Genomic DNA, 21,542 nt, shown 5'->3' with positions numbered 1-21,542 from the left:
ACTGGTTAGAAACCACCAGATGTGGGTTACTTTTTAATACTCAGGCTCTTCCTATTCCAAATATTTCCCATTACACAAAATCCATTTTAATACTAGAACAGCAGCATAGGAGGAAATCCTCCCCTTTCAACCTGATATTTGAATTACTTAGTTTTAAGTACTATTAGTGTTATGTGATTAGCATCAATTTTGACAGGGGAAAACAATTCCTCTTTTTGTCAAGAACTGAGACACATCTAACATAGCAATATTGCTATTACTGGGTGTCAACATGTTTAAATTCATAGGGTTCCAGGCATATTAAACATCCTTCCAAATTTTCTCCAGTCTGTAAACCCATGGAAATTCAGTCCCTCCATTCTGCCTCCAAATGACACCCACATCTAACTTTTCAGCTGTTACAGACCTTTTCGCATGCACAGATATGCTAAAAGCTACCAGAATCCATATTATCCAGCGGCATGTATTGGCGGACACAACACAATTAAGTTATCTATTTAGAAAATGAATATAAAATAACGAGCGCTCACACCTATCTAAAGGTCAGAATAGCCTTTTTAAAAGGAAATGGCAATCCCCAATATTTAGCTTTGCCATTAACATTATGGTAGCGCCCCCAAAATGCTGTGTTTGTCACTCAGGTCACAAAGCAATGTTTGTTTTCTCATCAGAAAACTTGTGGTCAAACTTACCATATTCATCCTAGAAACTACCAGTGACAGAGCAGTTAAGTTGCTTGCCCAAAGGCAAATGGCAGTCACATAAGGAAGACACAGGTTCACTAATACTAGATAACAGTGCCTCAGCGTAATCTTTGACTCGTCCCTAAATTATTGCACTGCTCCTTCCTTCGTAAGGACAGCTAGCTTTAAAAATAATGGAAGCACATGCCAGCACCCAAACTTAAACACAGTCACTCTCTCCTTCAGCTTCATTCATTAAGTTACCGTCCTACAGTAGCACTACCTCTCCCATTTAGAGAGAGTAAATTCTCACAATAAACCAATGATTCTTTGCCAGAGCATTTTAGCAGGCCTGTTAGCTTATTGTCATTAGGTTTATAGCTATGAAGAAGAGCAGTAATATATAGTAATATAAAGAGCAGTAATATATATTAAACATGTAAATTAAAAAAAGATGTGGGAAAGGAAGCCTCAAAATTAGATGCAAAAATAAAGGCTACTAAAATAAACAGGCTAAGATGGGCAAAATAGAGTCATATTGTCATTTGCTGGGAAGAAAAATCCAAATGAATAAAAAAAAATAAACTGTTTATACCACATGTCCTCCAGCAAACAGAGCCTGGAGTAAACCCTTCTGGGCTAGCTGACTTTTCAGCAAAGCCAGGGGAAAACTAAGATAAAGAGCGAATTTCCCCTGTTACTGGCACAGGGAAAAATATCAAAGGGTGAAGGCAGAACACCCAAACATGCACATTGTACATGTGTGTCAGAGCCATTTACTTACATGTAACTCCATAAGGCATACACTGTGTACAAGCTTAAGGAATTTCAGCCCACCTACCGTCCTCCTTGTCCAGCACCATCATCTCAGGGATCAAGAGGAGTCCGGGTACAGATGCTCTGTCTCCAGCAGCCTTCACTCAGGGAAGAAGAGAACTAGTCTCTGGGAGCACAGATGAGCCACAGCACAGCTGATCGTCCTTTAGCAGCCAGTGAGCTCTAATTACCCAGTTGTCCAGCTTTTAACCTAGATTGCACTCAGTTAGAATTACATTCAGAAATGAAGCACTTTGCAGATACAAAAGCAGTCTCACCTACTTTTGTACCTCAGAATTGCAAGGAACTAAAACTGCAATTTAGAAAAAAGGGGGGGATCAGAGCTGTTTCTTTGGTTCTCACCTTCTAAATGGCTCAATTTGCACAGTATAATCTGTTTTAATGTAATTGCATTTGATAGCTCATAACCCCGGCTGTTGCAACTACACAGCTTTCAACCCCTACAAAGTGTTTTCCCTTGGATTTAAGATGAATCTAAATCTCAAATTATATTCAGAGAGAGGGGAATATATCTAAGCCCGGCTACTGCTGCCTCTGTCTCTCAATTTGTGCGCTTTGCCCACTTGCTCCTGAATAAATGCACGCATTTCCCAGGGACCCCCTCTTATTCTTCTGTCAGGATTTAATGGTGAATTTAAGCCTTTCTAGCTCAGCAGCACCATCTGCAGTACAGTATCTGTAAATTTAGTTTTAATAGCTACTGAGTATCTTTAGTGTTTCAAACATTACTAACTTTGCCTCTTTTTAATGCTGTTCATTATCACGGGTCAATTTTCATACACAACATACTCTTTCAATATTTATCTTTATGTACTGCATCTTATACAACTGTGTTTTACTTTCACCACTCTCTAGCTGTCTCCAAAGCATTCCCCCCTTCCTTGCTTTGCTCATTGAAAACTTGAAGTGTCATTTGAAACTGTCCTGTAGCTTCTAATGAGTTTGGGACCCTCCCTTTCCCTACTAAAACTTAAAATTCCCTGCATAGATTCTAAGACCATAGCCCTGTCACACTGCCTTCTTCCATTATTAACTCTATTTCACAGATGTGTCATGGTTTAGAACTTGATGTAACACTTCTCAAAGCTCATTTTGACCTTGTTTTTCCATGCACACTTAAGAAATTTCTAAAATACACTTTGTGAATTTCAGTACTTCATGCAGCGTTTCAGATAGTACAACAATTTCTACAAATTGAGTGCAATATTAATCCTTGCCCATTTGCTCTACTTGCTCAGAGACATCGTTGTTGCAGTTAATTCTACTAATACTGGAATATAAACCGACACACTTGGGGGAGGGCAATCTTCCATCTTTCCTCAAACGAGTAGGCCTTACTCTCACAAGTAGCCCATTGTCTTCAATCGTGTCAATCAAGATTACAGGATGAGGTCCTTCAATGCGAAGCGCAATCTACAATTTCAAGCGTGGGTTTTTTTTTTTTTTAATCCCAGAAAACATTTTATTCTCATTTTAATGATATTTCTCCCTCCCCTTTACAACTGATACAACAGTACTCTTCTAAAGCATGATAGCAGGCTCAAGTTATATATCCTTAATACCTATTTTTAATTAGATTCCTTATCCTCAGCTCAAATGGCTTTTTCCTTCCCCCTTCATTTTGAATACTTAATCCTAACAGTCCTTGAACATATTTGATGTTAAATATATCATTTTGCATAGAATCATTTTCATCCAGTACTTAAAACTTCTATTCTTCTCCTTCTAATATAGTTTGCAAGGATTGAAATTGTACTTTAGGGTAAGAGTGCAACAGCTAAGTGATCATTTATTTTAGCTACTGTAAAATAAAAAGGAAGGGGACTGCAGGCCAAAGTTGTGGTAACTAATGCCTGCTTGTGTTTGTTCAAAAATTTTAACTAATAGAAAATTAGGAATTTCTAATCTAGCATAGGTAAATACTGTAATTTTTCCTCTAATGTATTGCTAACCTTTATTAGAAAACATATTCCAACGTTTTTTGGATCACACCACCTTACTTCTGACACTCTTTCTACCCCACAGCTTCTACTTTGGGGCAATACTTTTTTCATCTTTGTAAAGAGTATATTTAAAGTAGCAACTTTGGAAATTACATGACGTTTAAGCTTCTCGTCTACATTAAATAGCGGCTGCGTATTACTGTTGACCTTTTTTTGGTAAATATACCTACAGATTGATTATGTAGCTGTCAAAAATATTATGCATTAACATGTAGAGTGCTGTACCAGTATCCATTTTATTCCTGCATTACTTCTACATACCCAATAACTTGGATTCCCTTTTGCAAACTAATAATTCTTATATTAAACATTCCTCACACACTTGCTCATTTCAGACACCAGTAAAAAAAAATATATATATATATATATATATATATATCTCCTGTATCCCTTAAAACACTTTACTAGCACTTAAACAGAATCAGCTACAATTAAACCAATCATTTGAACTGGTCATGATATTTGAGATCCGCATACTGATGGGTTCTTTTTAGCAGAAGTTCTGCTCTCCACTGTCAAAGCATTAGCAGTAATTATATATTTGAGGAATATCTATAATAATCCTGAGCTATGTAATTATCGTACTGGACACTGGGCTGGTTTGTTTGTGCAAGTCAAAACGAAAGAGACCTACAGGGCCAAATTCGGCGGTGGCAAACACACCAGAATTGCATGGGGGCAAGTCTCTACAGATTTTGGCTCAGAACGATGTTCTTTAACTTCAGCTCTGAAGATTCATTTGGGGAAAACACTTGCATACGTTTCCGTTTTAAAATATTTTCTAATATTATATTGTGTTCTATCAGTCGGGTTATATTGTATCACTTCAGACACATGAACCGATAGTACCTTACAGACATAACTTGACAGTGCCGCAATACCTCAAGTCAGAAACCTGACAATTTTTTTGTACTCTCCCCCTTTACCCACAATGATATTTGCAGAGCCCTTAGGAATGTAGCATTGTTTTTCTGCTGCCCATATAGACACCAAGAAGTGTTTGTGTCAAGGCAGCTTTCCACTTACTAGGCAGCAAACTGATTATTAGACCCTGTGTGATGGTGACGGTGTCACCCTAAGGCTTGCATACTCCCCTGAAGCCTTCATTGCAACCCCGTACCCTGAGGCTGGGAGAGCAATCTCCTCCAAAACAACAATACGGCTGGACAACTAGCTCTCAGGGATGCAAAAGCAAGGAGCACATTACAACTTCTACCTAAGAGGATGTGAGCTCTCTGCAATGCCCCAAGACTGCTGGAGGAATGAGGGACTTAAACAATTCCTGGTTTCCCACATTGATGCATGCAGCATTCATTAAACTATCACAGTGCCTTCTTATGCAGAAGAGCTAGCTTTTTAAGATTAAAAATGACCCTGCAAAAAAAGAAAAAAAAGTCAATTGGGTATCTGATCTGCAACTTTGTTTTTTAACCTTCTAAAAATCCTAAAAACAAAACAAAAACAAAAACAGACCTGTCCCCAGAAGGAGACCTGCTTGCATTAATAGAACAGACCCATTTTCACTAACAAGGTCTTTTAAGACAAGCAATTGGTATAGCTAGTGATAGCCTCCATTTTAGTCCATTTATAACCTGTGCAGATCCAGCATTCTTTTTAACATTCACACCTGATCAGGCAACTGGAGCTCCATCCAAGTCAGGCAGAAAGAGAAAGGAAAGCATAAAATAACCTCTTCATAAAATAGTTTCCTCTCTTAATCTCGCCTTCTGTCCCTAATTCCTCTGACTTTTAACAGGCATAATTTCTCCGCTAGCATAACTACACTATCAACAGTTTTGAAGATTCCTAGACATTACTACAGTTTGTTACTCTGATCTCCACATCAGGGGTTTCTTACTATTCTTCTTTTTAAGTACATCTCATTCTAATTTCCTCCTTACCTTCACCACCATCCCTATTATTTCCTTTTATATCGTCGTTCACGAGAGCTCCTGGAATGAGGGCTGTTGAGAACTGTCTGGATAATCAATGGTTCTAGTTTCACTTCCTTACACCACCATCATTCCAGCCCTGAGCTCCTTATGTTTAACGAGTCCGTCTGCAATACTTGAAAGAACCCAAATACCCCCATTAGCAAACCCTCTTTAGATCTCAGTCTTTCCTCACAGCTCACCTGCTTCTCTTACTTCTGCAGCAGAGGCAGCATCCTGCTGTTAACCCGTCAATCAGATTTAAACAGATACGGGTTGGCAGGCACCCTTTGGCAAAAAGTTAAGGGAGATTAAGACGTTGCCTAGTTTATTATTATTACTGGAGGACTTTCATGCTGAAAGTAAAAAGGCAACCTTTTTCCCTCTAGTCAAACAAAATTTGCACTGTAACAATTTAAGTTTCAGGGATCGCCCATTGTAGCTTACCCACAAATATGAAATCAGATGGAAATACAAACCCTATCGCACATGAGCACTACCAGAAAAGAATTAATCTTGCTTAACTGTACTGACTTTCTTACTTAGCCCCATGTATCATGGTGTGTGGAACAATAGATGTGAGAGGTTTATTTTTCTTTTTTCTGAACATTTCATACCTTTTACTTAACATTTAGATCAAGTTCTCTCCCCTTTACTCCCCCCCCCCCCCCCCCCCCCCCCCCCCACAGACACTTTTGACTTTTATACACCCCATTACTAACACTGCATCAGTTTACTTCAGAGGACTCTGACAAACTAGAATACTATAAAGGCCTCTAAGTCCGCAGATGAATTTGGCATTCAGCTCCCTCCCCACACACCCCTCTGAGCCCCAGTGTGCATTTAACCTTCTAGCTGTTAGAGATTCGACCCCCTCCCACACAGGTGGAGCACACAAGCAGGCATATGATTTTCCCTCATTCCCCAAATGATTCCATTAAGGTATGTGTCAAGCAGGCTCTCACCTTGCAGGGGCAGATACTCCAAGATTGAGAGGGAAAGGACACTTCCCGCTGTCTCTTTTATTCTGGTAGTCACCTTTCCAAATTAAACCCCCCATCCACCAGGGAGAGCAGTTTTATGGTAATTTATACAGGCACATAACATATAGCATTCACTGCAACACTACCAATGTGAGGCTTTTCAGTTTGCAATGTAACTGAAGCTGGCATGATGGTGACAAGCTAATGCCACCTGACCTCATGGCCAGTGACACAGTTATATGCACCAAGATGTCATGCAGTTCTGAAATGGCAACAGGACTTTGATCATGATGACCGACGGCATATTCCCTCATCTGTGTCCTCAAAAGACAGTTACCTCTGTAACGTTCCTATTCCTGTACATAATATGACTGGCATAGCTTGGCGGGAGATGAAAGGGTGGGAAAGTGGTATCAGCAGATGAAGGAGATCAATTAAAAATATCAGTGTTGTGTTACCGCAATTTTCCCCAATAAGGATTTGGAGGAAAGGACCATTTTCTGAGCTGCACGGACTTCTTTCCCCAGGCGTTGCCTATGCCAATGAAGAGCGTATGAGATTACCTTTGCCTTGACCCAGTAGCCACCCATGTGCTCATCCCTAAGGCAGAGGCCACTATTTGAAAACACAGTTGTACAGAAAAAGGACAGCAAAATACTGCCAGAATCAGTGGTGTCCAGGCATACATATGTTCATTTCTGACAGGCAATCATGCTGACAATGAAACGGTCTTTTCAATTATGGAGAAAATGACACTAGAATAGAATGATTTTAAAAGAATAAAAAAGTGAATATGATGAACTCTTATGGGGAAAACGGGAAGATGCAATCGCCATGCATAACAGCAGGTGATCATGCTTTCAGTACTCACTGGTGCTTTGTAAATAAGTTTTAAAGATTGGGGTGGGGGATTCAAATGCCTCGGTAGGATAAAGCTAGCAAGAGTTTTTAAGTGTGTTGTTACATCAAGCCTGTAAGGATTGCTTTCAGCTCAACAAAAACCATTACCCCAGCACTCTGCAGCAAATAACCCTGGACTGCCAAATTTGACAGCTAAGACTGCAGACTAGTGGATGACAGAGGTCCGAGTTATCCTCTCCATTCGCCCGGGCCCCAAATTACAAAAACCACTTCCAACAGCACCTTATTTCTCGCTGTCTATGCTTCGTCAGGATGCAGGAGGCTATTTTGGAGAGTTACCGCCAGTCTTTCTTTTCTCCAGCACTTCTTAATACTTTACACGCCAGAATTAATTTCCCTTTAAATTAGCTTACATAGTCTTTAAATCCTGCCTCCAACCCTGCCTCCCTTCCCGCTCCCAAGTGAGTCCAAATGAATTTCTAGCAAGTCTTGACAATAAGCACATGGTTGATCTAAACTTGCATGCAGTCAGCTCTCTCATTTCCACATACACACACCCCCTTTTCTTCCCAGCCTCATTTAAAAAGTAAATCCTTTCCCACAATAAGCCAAGGCGCCCTTTGTGAAGCAGTTTAGCAAAGCTGTGAGCTCTTAGTCATTAATAGCAGGTTTAGAGCCATAAAGGGGGAGGGAGCTGGGGAGGGGAGGGAGGTGCGTGAGGGTGGAATAGGCAAGAGGGTAAACACGACAATAGGAGATAACAGACAGTGGACATGCTGGGAGAATAGAAAATACTGAAACTAATGGATTTAAAGAGGCAGGAAACCTAATCCAGGCCAGAAAGATCTAGCGAACAGAACATTCCGCTTGCTAATGAGAGCAAAAAATAACGTGAGCGGGGAAGAAATCGGTTCTCGTTAAAGAAGAGCTGGGGAAGTAAATATCCGACAAATCCGATGGAGTTTAGCGAGGCAATCATCCAAGCCCTGCCTTAGACACCCCTCCACACACACACACGAGCCAGCATGCTCCGATTTGTACAGCAACAGTGACATGCACTTGCAGAAATGCCCCTGCTCCACACACACACACACACACACACAGAGCAGCTGTCTCCCTCCTCCTGCAGCTCGCGCTGCCTATCCGGCCGCAGCCAAGGGAGAGGACAGGAGCCGGGCGAGCGCGCTCTGGCACGATCTCGGCTTCCTACCTACCGTCCTCCTTGTCCAGCACCATTGTCCCGGGGGTCGCGGGCAGCAGCTGCGTCCGCCGCTCCGTCTCTGGCGTCCTCTCTCCTTCCAGCCGCCGCCTCTGCTCCTTCGCTCCAGGGAGGGGAAAGGGACGGAGGACCGGAGAGTGTTTGCAAAGCGCTGCCGAGCGAAAAACGCACCCGGATCGTCCTCCCTGTTTTTCTCCCCCCACCCCAGCCAGCCAGCTAGCTAGCTAGCTACAGTTGCACGACTTTTAACCTAGATTGCACTGAGCTAGAATTACATGCAGCAGCCGCACTGAAGAGCTTTGCTAGTGCAAAAGCAATCTCCCCTCCTCCCCCTCAAATGCCAGTTGAGAAATAAATAATAATTTTAAAAAGGTAAGGGAGGCAAAATCGAGGGCCGGTTCTCCAGCGCCTTCCCAACGAGCACAGTCAAAAATTTTGTTTTAATGTAATTGCATGTGATAGCTCACAACCCCCCTCTTTTGCTGTCGCTACTGCAGAGCTTTCCAGGCTTCCAAAGTGCTTTTCTCTTTATTTCACTCTAAATCTAAAATTATATTCAAAGGCAGGGAGGTGGGGGGGAGGAAAAATGCGAACCTATCACTGAACGCAAAAGCACTTGCTGCCTGCCTCTCTCCTCTCTCAATTTATGTGCTTTGCACTCTCTCTTGCTGCTGAATAAATGCACACATTTCCCAGGGACCCTCAGATTCCCCTGTTAATTAAATCAATTCATTATGCTCAGATCTGATTAGCGGCCCCTTCCCCCCCTCTTTGAATCAATTATTCAATACACAAACATAATTGCCTGTGCCAGAGGTGTCTAAGTATTAGCTTATTTAACTCCAAGGACACTAATTACCCCTAGGGCAAGGGAACTTTTCTCATTAATTCTGACAAAGCATAGTTAAAGAGAGTGTGTGTATATACGTGTGTGAGAGAGAAAATGCGGGAGTGTATAGCCAAGGAAAGGAGGCATTTAACACACGTGTTACTGTATAAATAAGCTCATTTTTCTTTCTACCTCTTACATTACATTCTTCCCCACATCTCCCCCTTGCTAAACTTTTTTTAAAGTAAAGCGCAGAACTGCATTGCAATGAATGTAGGTGGCATTGCTGGCTTGAAACGTGTTTGCAGCTACACATAAAAAAGGTGTAAAGGGTTGATGTGGGGAGCAAAGCAGAATTTGCAAACAGTTTTGTTTACCAACGCAGAAAACTGTGGATCAATCAATGTTCTGTATTTTAAAAAGCTCTGAAAGGAACAGTCCTATGAAAGCAGCAAATAAGATGGCACAATATAGCATGTACTGGTAACAGTTCTGAATTGTTTACAATCTGAATTAATGTCAATGCCACTATTAATGTACTTGCTTCCTACGTTTTCCATAATGGGCTTGATTTCCATTAGCTGAAACTGGAACGCCGAAAGAGACTAGGCAGGACTAATACAAACTGAAATCAACAATCATTACACTGCCCATTAGAGACACAGGAGTTGTGGTTTGCAGATTACCCAAATTTTAATTCCATATGAATTTACATTAAAAAAAAAGTATTAATTGATTCCCCCAAAATCGGCTTTTACTTTCTAAAGACACTTATTGTTAGTGTCCTCAATTTGCACAGGGATAGTGAAGATTTTCTTTTTGTTTCCCCAGGCAATGCCTGAGCTGATCCATTACTCCATTTGCCTATCTACACCTATCAGGAAACTAATATTAGTTCTGCTCATATACTAGGTTTTATTTAATTTTTTCCCAGTCTTGCCTTTTTAAAAAACTTTTGTTGGTTTCTATTAGTGGGACACAGACAAATTTTGGTATATCTGGAATGCCAAAAGATTTGTCTCCTGGGATTTCCTCCCATTTCCCAATTGCACATCATCACATTTACCCATGCTAGGACTGCCATGACTAAAGTCGCTCATTTGGCAATTCTAGGGCATTATCTTTACAGCACACCTTGTACATATCAAATAAAGTCAAGGTGAAAAACTGGTAAGTTTGTTGCCAACCAAGCTTAACTGAAGTATACTCATTACTTGCAAGCATAAATACAACTTGGAACATAATGTTGTGTTCCATTAGTGCAGCACATTTTTCCATGAGTATAATGATAAAAAAAGCTTACAGCTTTGTAACACAACAAACCCTGCTAATTTTCTGGTCTTTAATTTCCAGTGCATGGCATATACTGCACCCACAGGAACTTGACCTGTCTAACTCAATGAATCTTTTTGGAAAGAACACAGCACAGCTCAAGAAATCCCAAACCTGGAGAAACCTATAGCATTCCCACACGTCTAAAATATGTTAAATTTTAAGGGCCCAATTGTGCTTTCACTGTAATCAATCAGATTTTTAACTGCAATGTCAGAAGAATCAAGAACTTACTATGCAGCAATTCCATTTTATTCTGAGCTTGTTATGGAGGTGCTAGAGTTTTGTCTAAGGATGCTCTTAACAAAGAGGCATTTGTTTGGATACGCTAAGCTGAAGGACACTATGGAGGATGCAAAGGGAGAAGCAGCGAGAAACTGAGTAAAGGGTCTAAACTGTGAAATGAATATTGATTTTGGTATCGCCTCTCTAGAAGTGATGTTCACAGTTGAATTCAGAAAGATTGTGGTCACTGGGGATGAGAAAGAGAAGAAGAGGCAACAGACAAATTGAAGTGGGGTCACACAACCAAAGCCAAACTACTATAAAACATAAACCATTAAATAATTCTCCATGCAAACATTTGACAGTTTAAATGTTATGCACTGATCCCTGCCTTTACATTTATGTGGGCTCTGAGGTGTGCAGGTTTAATAAAGATGGTAGGATTAACCCCCATGTAAAAGTCTCCACTTTAGGGAAATGCTTTTTACAACATAGTGGACCATTGTCCTATGTGTGCCTTTTGCAATTAAGTATATTCAGACAATCCATTCAGAAAAGGAAACATTTGAATACTTATCTGAACCTCTGGAGTCTAAAAATATTAGACTGGAAATGTCATGCGAATGGCCTTCCTTAAGAATTTTCCCATACTATTATTATTATTATTATTAATTATTATTATTGTAGTAGCCCCAGTTTACTAGGTGCTATATAAACGCACAGTTAGAGAGAGTTCCTATCCAAAGAATTTTCATTCTAAATAGATAGAACAGACAAAGAGTGGGAGGGGAAACAGGCCCAGAGAAGTGCAAGTGACTTGCCCAAGGGCACACTGCAGGTCAGTGGAAGAGCTGGGAATAGGAACCAGGTCTCCTGACTCTTAGTCCAATGCTGTAGCACTAGACTGTATTGCCTGCTTGCTCAAAACAGGACCAGACATGGTTAAAATGCCATTCAAGGCTTTTGAGTATGCACTATTGTTAATATTATAGTAGTACCTAAAGGCCCCAGGCAGGATTGGGGCTCCATTGTGGTGCAGGCTACATAAAAAACACATGTAACAGTCCCTTCAGTGAAGAGCTTGCAGTGTAAACAGACAAGAGAGAGAAAGAGTGCCAGGGAAAAGAGAAGTACAGAAAGGAGCAGTGACTTGCCCAGGATCACGCACCAGCTGGGTGGGAAGCCAGGAGTACAGCCCAAATTTCCTGAGTCCCAAATCGATTCCCTGTTTATTAGATCACACGTTGCCTTTTCTTTTTTGGTCTGGCCACAAGTAGGAGAAAATGAAATGCCTCATAAAAATGATGGAGAATAGTAGATGAAGATTTCCTGGAGGGTAAAGACAGTGAACCTGTGTTGTATCCCAGCCAGGGGTGATTTGGACTGAAAGACCTCCACAAATTATCCTGTGCTTGAATGAGGCGGGGACCCAGTGGAGGAAAAAAGTATACAATCATGCAATTAACCATCATATCATAATGCATACTCAAAGTGGCAGAATTAGGGTTTCATTAGCCATCTTCATTTTGGCATTTGCTAACGTTTGAGTGCCTGAGTTGGCAACATTACATGGTGGTGTTTTAACTTTTTTTTTTTATTTAATTTCCTAAGTTTCAGATGCACAGCACAGACTCCTACTTTGAGTTAGATTTAATAGATTATTTCTGAAGCAGCATTGCTGAGTGAATGAGACTTGCATCTGCCATATTAGAGACCCAGATTTTATTCCTAGCTACCTTAGGGCTTGTCTACACTTACAGCATTACAGTGGCACAGCTGTAGTGCTTAGTGAAGACACTACCTGTGACAATGGGAGAGCTTCTCCCATCAGCGTAGGTACTCCTCCACCTCCCTGAGAACTGGTAGCTATGTTGATGGGAGAAGCCCTACTGTTGACATAACCCTATCTACACCAAGAGTTCGGTCAGCTCAGGAGTGACGTAGTTATACCGACATAAGTTTGTAATGTAGACGAGGGCTTAGAAATGACCTTGTGCAACCTTTCAGTGACTATGTCTGTAAAATGGAGTATGTGTATGAAGCTTTCCTCGAACATAGGGGCCACAAAATGCACAAAATTAACACCGATCAGTAGTAGAGAGACTCACAGCAAAGTGCACCTTTCCCTATGTCAAAGCATATTTAGTGAGTGTAAACAGGAGGGAACCACTTTGTCTGATTGTCTGGAGGTTCATTAGGACCTGGATGCATGTAAAGTGCAAATGAAGTCTTCAGAAAATTAACAAGGAAACCTCACTACTTCTACTCCACATGTGTAAAAGTTGCTTTCCCAGGGAATTCTAACTCAGAAAAATTTAGATGGATTTTCATGGGGCCTTGCTGACCCTTGGACTATTTCCCCTGTCAAACTTCAAGTTCCTGCTCCAAATCATGGAGGCACTAAAACAAACAGCTATAAAAACAGCCAAGAGGGTTTTGAATCTTGGTAAAATTAGCTATTTTTCAGAAGCTGCTTCCTTAAATATAGTTGAATCATTTTAGATCAAAACTGGAAAATAATGACAATACCTACCTTACTCATGGCAGAGACCAAAAATATAAAAAAATCAACCCAAATAGTTGAAGTTTACCAAAGTTCTAAGCTATCAAAAATTGGGGGTTATATGGGAAGTGCTAGGCAATCCTGGGATGGTGGTTGCTACTACTACTCCTATTAAAGGAATATTTTACAGAATATTTTTGCATCCTTTATTCCACAAATAAAAATATTAACCAAGGCCATTAACTTCAGGAGGGCTGCTTGAGGGTGCAAGAATCCACCCATTTGGAGCCAATTGCAGAATCAGGGCCTTCATTTCTTTCCTACCTCCATTCCTCTACTGTACCATGGTGGTTTTGGGGGAGGTCAGGTAGGGAATCGTTTTTTGCTGTTTTGTCTTCTTCAGTGTCTGGCTTCTTTTAGTTTAATTTTACTGTTTTTACTGTGGGCTTTGGAGCTGTGCTCCGGCTCCACTCCAGCTCCAGGCAAAAACCTGCAGCTCCACTGCTCCGGAGATGCTCTGAGCTCCAGCGCCCTTTTTAGTACTTTAACATAAAAGGCTGTGTTTGTAGATATATTTATGCAGCTGAAATATAATTTCCAACTTAGGCCCTGATCTTGCGAACACTTGTGCATGTAAGTCACTTTGCGCACGTGAACAGTCACATTGAATTCAGCATTAGGACACAAGTGGCAGACCCTCAGTTGAGGCAGAGTGACATAGCTCTTTGCAATATAAAACAGGCATTTTGTCCATGATACTACACTGTCACAGATGGGGACAGGGTCCCAGATGCACTGGCATTGATTACAACATACAATAATAATAGAATTTAAGGTGCTAAGTAGGGCCGGTCAAAAATTTTCCAACAGAACATTTTCCCATTAGAAAATACCTATTAATCAAAAGAGAAATGTTTTGCAGAAATGTGTCACTTTTAACAAAATTTCATTGAGACAAAATCAGAATGGAATGGTGCAATAAGATCAAAGAACATGTAGGATGGGATGTTTCCATTTCCAAAGGTCTTTCCATTTCATTTTTTAATAAAATTATATTTTTTATCAGAACTTTAAAAATATTTTTATATTATGAAATCAGAATTTATATTTTTAATCAGAACGAAATGTTTCAATTGACTTGAAATTTTTTTTTATTTTGTTTTGCAAAAAATGTCATGATTTTTTTTTATTTCATTGATTTGGAACAGAGAAAAATATCAAAACTGCAGAATTTCTCATGAAATAGAAAATCTGGTTCCCACCCACAGCTCTAGAACTAAATTAGCTGCAAGACAATTCCTTTCATATTAGTGCCCACTTTGGAGTTTCTTGCACCTTCCTCTGAAGTATCTGGCTAATGTCAGACTTGGCTGATGTAATATTGCAATTCTATGATCCTATATGGATAACTTTTTGTAGCTCTTACAATAATTGTTCAAGTTCATACAAAGTATGACCCTGATCCAGGACAGCACTTAGGCTCACGCTTAAGTCCTATTGACGCATAGCACATGCGTATGTCCTGAATAGAAATGCTCTCTGAATCAGATCCAGATTTCTTTGCTTACACTAAGATCTACTGTACTTGAATGTCTGTATGTTGTAAAAAATCTGTATCACTAGGTTTTGATTCTTGAAATAAAAATTAAATATTTTTGTTGAATGCAGACTTTTTCAATTAAAATTATCTCTGTGTTAAAAATAGAGCATTCCCTCTGATACTGAGAGAATAAAAACTGAAGGATATCTCATAAAAGGACAGCCTCTAGAGAATGTGAGCTCTCTACCCTTGTAATATAAGGCTGACACTTTAGCCATTAGGCTACACCATCTACGGTGACCTTCTAGGGGAATTTACAGGTATTATATTAGTAACAGGATGCCTTGGCTGCTGTTCTCTGGGTAGCAGAGACACAAAGTTACAAGGAAAAATAATTTTGTTAAAAATGAAGTAAGAGATCTAGAATTCAAAATCTGCTCCCTACTTTATAACCGTATCCATGTAATTTATCATGGGGCAGGTTTTGCCTCCCATGCAGGTGTTTAGGGTCCCAGATACACTGGAATTCATATGGTTTCTCTGTGCTGGGGAAACAGGAATTCAAGAGGATGTCCACCAGGGTGCGTATAAACCACTCTGCACACTATCAATGGCCGGGCATGGATAAGGGGAGTAGGGTTGGATATAACACTGCACAGATTCATCAAACATCCCCTTCCCCCCAACAAAGTTGGGAAGAAAGGAGGTTCTAGGACCGCAGAGCCTGAGGCTAAAGTTAGTGGCTTCAGAGCAGGCTAGGAGCGGGATTCGGAGCTAAGCAAGGACTGGCCAGGTTGCTATATTACAAACATGGAACGTAGTTGACATGCCTCCTCTCCAGTGAAGATCTCCCTTACCCTCCCCTTCACTCAAAACCTCTTTGTAGATAGTCAATTACCCCACTCGCTTCTTTGCCTGTCTGGTATATTTTTATTTTGATTGTCATGTCACAATTAAAATTTGTCCCCAGTCAAGGAAAAGTACAGGCCATTCACCTAATTAGGTATTTTTAAACATCCCAAGCTCTCTGAGCAAGTCCAACCACTGGGGCATCTTCAGATGAAAGAAAGTGAGGAGCTGCTACATTTTAGTTACATTTCACCCTTAATTGGCAACTATGAAGTTGCTTTAACATGTCAGGCAAGCGTGATCAGGCCTAGTACTGCCAGCCTCAAACATTCAATAGTCACAAATCTAGATGATAATCATGAGCTCGGCTTGAAAATCATGAGATTTTAATAAGTAATCCATTTGAATTCTTTTCATTTGTGTTCTAGTTTTTGAACTTTTACGGTTTATGTTTTTAAGCTTTTTTCTGAAATCATGAGAGCTAGACATTTGTTTTTAATGACAGCTGGGATTCTTCATTAATATTGTGGGAGGGATAGCTCAGTGGTTTGAGCATTGGCCTGCTAAACCCAGCGTTATGAGTTCAATCCTTGAAGGGGCCACTTAGGGATCTAGGGCAAAAATAAGTACTTGTTCCTGCTAGTGAAGGCAGGGGGCTGGACTCAATGACCTTTCAGGGTCCCTTCCAGCTCTATGAGATAGGTATATCTCCATATTACTATGCCTGTAAGAACTGGAGCTTGGAGGAAAACACCAAATATCATAAGACTCACAGTAAAACTGGAAGAGTTAGCAACACTGCAGGCTTGTACTAAACAAACCCACCAATAGAATCGTATGGTCACAATGGTGGCTCAGACTGGCCCAGTACACAACGATACAGGTGTTATCTCATTCTCCAGCATCTCAGCTTTCATTTTTTAAAAGTCAATCTTTCACTGTTAAGGTTGAAAGAAAACTTCAAACCTGTGAACTGAGAAACTGCATGCAGAGAAATGTCTGTAGAGAGCCTGATGGGAGGGATGGTCAAAAATTTTTGGTCAACACTTTTTTTTTCCAATGGAAAATTGATTTTTCTGTGAAAAGTTTTGTTTAATTGAAAGTATCGGCCTTCCTAGATTTTTTTTAAATGTATAGGAAAACAGAAAATGTTTCAGCTGAAAACTGAATATTTTAATTTTTGTTAGAATTCTTTGACTTTTTTCCCCCTCACAAAAAATTTAAATCTTTAATGCCATACTGGCCTTGTACTACCCAGGGAAGCCCACTAAATCAGCTGGAAATCCAGCTGGCCAATTTGATCCCTACTCACTCTGCTGGTGTACAAGGGCAGCACTTAACCCAGAATTGTGGCTACCAGATCCCTCCAGTTTCAGCTCAATAGACACAACCCAGAGAGACTAACCATGCTCACTCTACTCAATGGTATCTTTGACATCAAGGCATGTCACATGCTTCACTCAGTTAACAGGGGGCAACATTTTACCAGATCAGTAACATTGTCTGAGACTGAAAAATAGCTAGTGAAATGCAAAATGGCTCAACTCACACTTATTCTACACCCAGATAATTTCCACTCTAGTATCTAGCCTCGGTTTCAGAGAACAAGCACGTCATCACTGTGTCCATAGCAGAGTGGATTGTAACTCCCCCTCCTCTCATGAATAGTTCCCACTTTTCTATATGAACAATCACAAAGCCATCCCTGTTGCTTCTGTTCCTTTTTGGTACTATCCATTGAAAAGAGCTGACAATGTCGTTTCAGAGCCAGTTTGGGGTGAGGGTACTGAGGTAGATAAGCAGGGCAGTCAGGCACCATACTGCCATGCCACTGGGGCTATTTTTTTGTTTGTTTGTATTTTTCCTTGGGTGCTCTGTGGTGGGGTGACAAAAACATTTCACACCCTGGCTGGCAACATGCCTAAGGCCATTCCTCCACAGTTTCGATAAAGTCTTCCTAGGATCGTAGAAACATGAGAGATGTAAAGACTTAGAAGACCACTAATTCCATCTCTGTGGAAATCAGTGATGGAGACATTGACTGAACTGAACAGTAATCAAACCATGCCAGTCAATAGCTATATTCTTCTGGTCCATCAGCGAATGGTCAAGGTATGCAAGTACCTTGTGCCCTAAGACAAGAAAATAGCTTTGAATAAGTTTATTGGGCCTGCCACAGTTTCTTCAAGAAGGTGAAAAACTTGCTCATCTAGAGGCTCAAAATATTATAAAGGTAGCTAAGTGACAACTGTGAAGTTACTGTCAAACACAGCTTCCCCCTAACATGCTTTGGAGGTAGTCAGACCTGTAAGAAGAGCGTGAAGAGCAGAGTTTAGATAGCCTGGTAATGACTACATCTGTTTTAAATAGATTTTTTTTTTTTTTTGCTAAGGCTACCATGCCAAGCATGGAGTCAAGTTATCACTTTAAAAGGTTGAGCTACAACTCTGATGTATTTTTCAACAGAGTGAACAGCCGAGCCTTTTTAAAAAAGCATATACTAGTTAGAACACAGAACTTTAACTCATGTTGTTTGATGCTTTAAGTGTGGATTTACACTACAACGCCCTTGCAAGTTATCTATAATGCCTCACATTGTTAGTATATCAAATTTGCATAAATACACTTCAAATATATATAGATCAATAAATATAAATGTGCATTTAAAAGGTGAATAGCATAAGTGCATTACACAGAGCTCTTACACATCCTCTAATTAATTCAAATAATCACACTTTGCTTTATTAAATTAAACATTATATGCATAAAATATAGCTTACCATCAACTCTAAGCACTAAAACACTGCTAAAAGAGGACTGTTGCTGCCAAAAAGGCAGTAGGAGAGCGAAAGAGCTGTACTGAAATGTAGCTATAACTTCTATTGCCATGGAATGACTAATAATAATGTATATATTATTTTTTAAACAGTATTTTTGGACAACTTTCTCCTCTTTGTCTGGTACTCCAATTCCAGCCTGTAATACTGTAACTTTGCAAGCTAAGCACAATGAACCAAAGAAGCAGTATAGACCCAACACATATTTTTAATGGGATAATTTGTTGTTTCCTCCAACAGATCATTTACTGATCAACCCTTCCCCCCCCCCCTCCATTTCATAGAAAGATGGGGAGCGGGGAGGAACTTCCTGATAGTTCTGTAGAACTCTTTCCAAATGAGAATCCAGTCACTAATCAAGAGTTCCTAAGAAGCAGTAAGGGTAGCTGTGTGATTTGGAGGAAATTTCTTAGGTCAGTCCCAGTTTAAAGCTTTTATATGCCTACAAAATCCAGGTGACGGTAAATTTAGCCCTGCTTGAAAGACAGTGATTAAAGTTTTCAAGAAGCACAAAGATTTTACACAGAGTGGTATCCTACCCAGGACCAATTAAATGTCATCTTAAATACTTAACTGAAGCATTTTTTATATACTAGGAATCAGTTAAGTGGAAGGTGTCAAATTAAATTTACATTTAAATTTTGTCATTGAGTTAATCTCAGGAGATTATACACCATATTTCAGGAATGATTTCAGAAAGCTTTCAGTACTACAGTCTCTGTTAAGTTTGCTTCAGGAGCACTACAGCAGCCTTGAAGAAAGAAAACACACATCCCCCCCAAGACCAAATAAGCACAAAAATTACAAAAGTGTTGCAATTAGGTCCAAAATAATGAAGGTGGCATCACATGAAGGTGTCTCAGCTAAATAACTCACAAGAACATTAACAGAGTTTGTTCCATTTCCAAAAAAGAAAAAAAACCATCATTTTTTAAAATCTGTGACAAGTTAATTTGTATCATGTCATAACATGATCCAGTGAACTATGTGCCCTTTCTTCAACAAATGCTTTTCTCAAGCAAATACAATGCGGCATTTCAAACATTTTTGAGAGATAGAAAGAGGACAAATCTTCATGGGTTAGGCTATTGGACTGGGACTCTCAGGAGATCTGGGGCGTTATTCCTGGTTCTACTACAACTTTTTTTATGTGACTTTGAGCAAGACACTTAGGACCAGATTTTTAAGGATATTTAGCCACCTATAGACCCAATAGGATTTTCAAAGGCACTTTGATGCTTTTGAAAATACCTTTAAAAATCTGGCCCTTAGAGCCAGAATTGAGACACAAAGACCCAGATCCACAAAGGCATTTGGGCTCCTCGCTCCCATTGATTTCAGTGGAAGTTAAGGACCTAAATACCTTTGTGGATCTAAGCCAAAGAGATTAAGTGATATGCCCAAGGTCAGACAAGAAGTCTGTGCCAGAGCACAGATTGAACCCAGAAGTTCTGAGTCATAGACCAGTGATTTGCTAATATGACTATCTCCCAAGGCTGTTTTGAGACTAAATTAATCAATCTTTGTGAGGCACACACACAACAATGATGGTGTTCTCATGTTATCTCTGCCTAATGAGTGAAAGGTACTTTTCTTTTTCTTATGAATGGCTTGCAAATTTGAACACACAATGCAGGCAGATATTACTCTGCAATAGCAGCTGTCATTTATCTGAAATTATTGGCAAATTACTGCATTGTTCAGATTGGAATGGATGTTGGGAGATGTTTCTATACATCCTTTATAGTTAGGCTATTACTTTGTTTTTAAAAAGACCAATTTTTCATCACACCAAAAAGCATCTCAAAGTGATTTAGAAACATTAATGAATTTATTCTTCTAGTACGCTAATGAGACAGGGAAAAGTTATTGTCTGCATTTCAAAAGACGGGGAAACTGAGGCACAGATCTGGTAAGTGACTTGCCCAAGGCCACACAGGAAAGTTGTAGCAGTGCCAAGAATAGAATCTGACTCCTGGTTCTTTGCTTGTGCCACAAGGCCCTTTTCCCCCTCATTTTTACACATTGGGCACATTTAGTTTTACTTTTACAGATATCATTAACCTAACTCATAAATCTAAGCTTTCTTTTGTTTTAAAATTACCTAGCAACTGCAAGCACTTTCTGCAATATATGGTTCCAACTGTTTCTTCGTTTTCTGTGTTGCCTTTGTTTGTGTAATATACTCAATTACAAACAAGAAATATCTACACAAACGTAGTATGCAGAAAATATATATTTATATACATAAGGTATATGTATAATTTATCAAATGGAAAGAGCAGAACATTTCACAGAGTCTACACCCAAGGTTAAGCTCTGAATACTTATTGTGGTTTTCATGAATCACAGGCCTCACTCCTGCGACTGGGGATAAATTACTCCACGCTGCCGTATTATATATTCTTTGTGTAAAAGAACCAACTGCACATGTTTCAATTCCTGAAACCATTACAAATATTCAGGAAAAATATTTTTGAGATATATATCCCTTCATTTACCCAAGAGGCATTGCCTGTGCTCAGACTGCAGTGTAGGTTGGGCTCCCAGTGATATATATTTGGTATGGCAAAGCATGTCAAAAAATACAGGTCAGTAGAGATGAGTCACAACGCAAATAACCAGTATGTATGGTACTGGCAGCAACTTTGTTTTGATATGCCCAGGAATAATGTCTCTGAAAGACAGTACTTAAGAATGACATCACATCAGCCAGTCAGTGTTTTCTGTCAGAGCATTATTTTTCCCCAAAGTATCAGTCTGAGGTAAGGAATTTCCACGATGCATGGCAAAAACAAGGATTCTGCTAACAAATCAAAAGGAACTGTCTGTACCAACACACCCAGCCCTGGCTCTCTAAATAGTAACCATCACGACTGATATTATCAAGACACAAATTTCATAATTCCC

General features: G+C 39.9%; 1 protein-coding gene across 3 annotated transcripts in view; it reads right to left on the bottom strand.

Annotated features, from left to right (window-relative positions):
* LMO1 (LIM domain only 1) overlaps positions 1-9,135 on the bottom strand; it is a 77,328-nt gene extending 68,193 nt beyond the window's left edge. The window contains exon 1 of one of the 3 annotated variants that reach the window (XM_034770096.1): positions 8,513-9,135. In XM_034770096.1, the coding sequence (XP_034625987.1) occupies positions 8,513-8,534 (22 nt within the window). In that variant the 5' untranslated portion in view covers positions 8,535-9,135. Of the gene's footprint in view, positions 1-692; positions 717-1,524; positions 2,142-8,512 lie in introns of those variants that run through there. The other 2 variants (XM_034770095.1, XM_034770094.1) reach the window with 2 other exon arrangements.
* Positions 9,136-21,542: the final 12,407 nt, after the last annotated feature.

The sequence above is a fragment of the Trachemys scripta genome, chromosome 4 (genome assembly GCF_013100865.1).
Source record: "Trachemys scripta elegans isolate TJP31775 chromosome 4, CAS_Tse_1.0, whole genome shotgun sequence".
NCBI classification, from domain to species: Eukaryota; Metazoa; Chordata; order Testudines; family Emydidae; genus Trachemys; species Trachemys scripta.
This window is presented reverse-complemented; position numbering and strand designations above follow the sequence as displayed.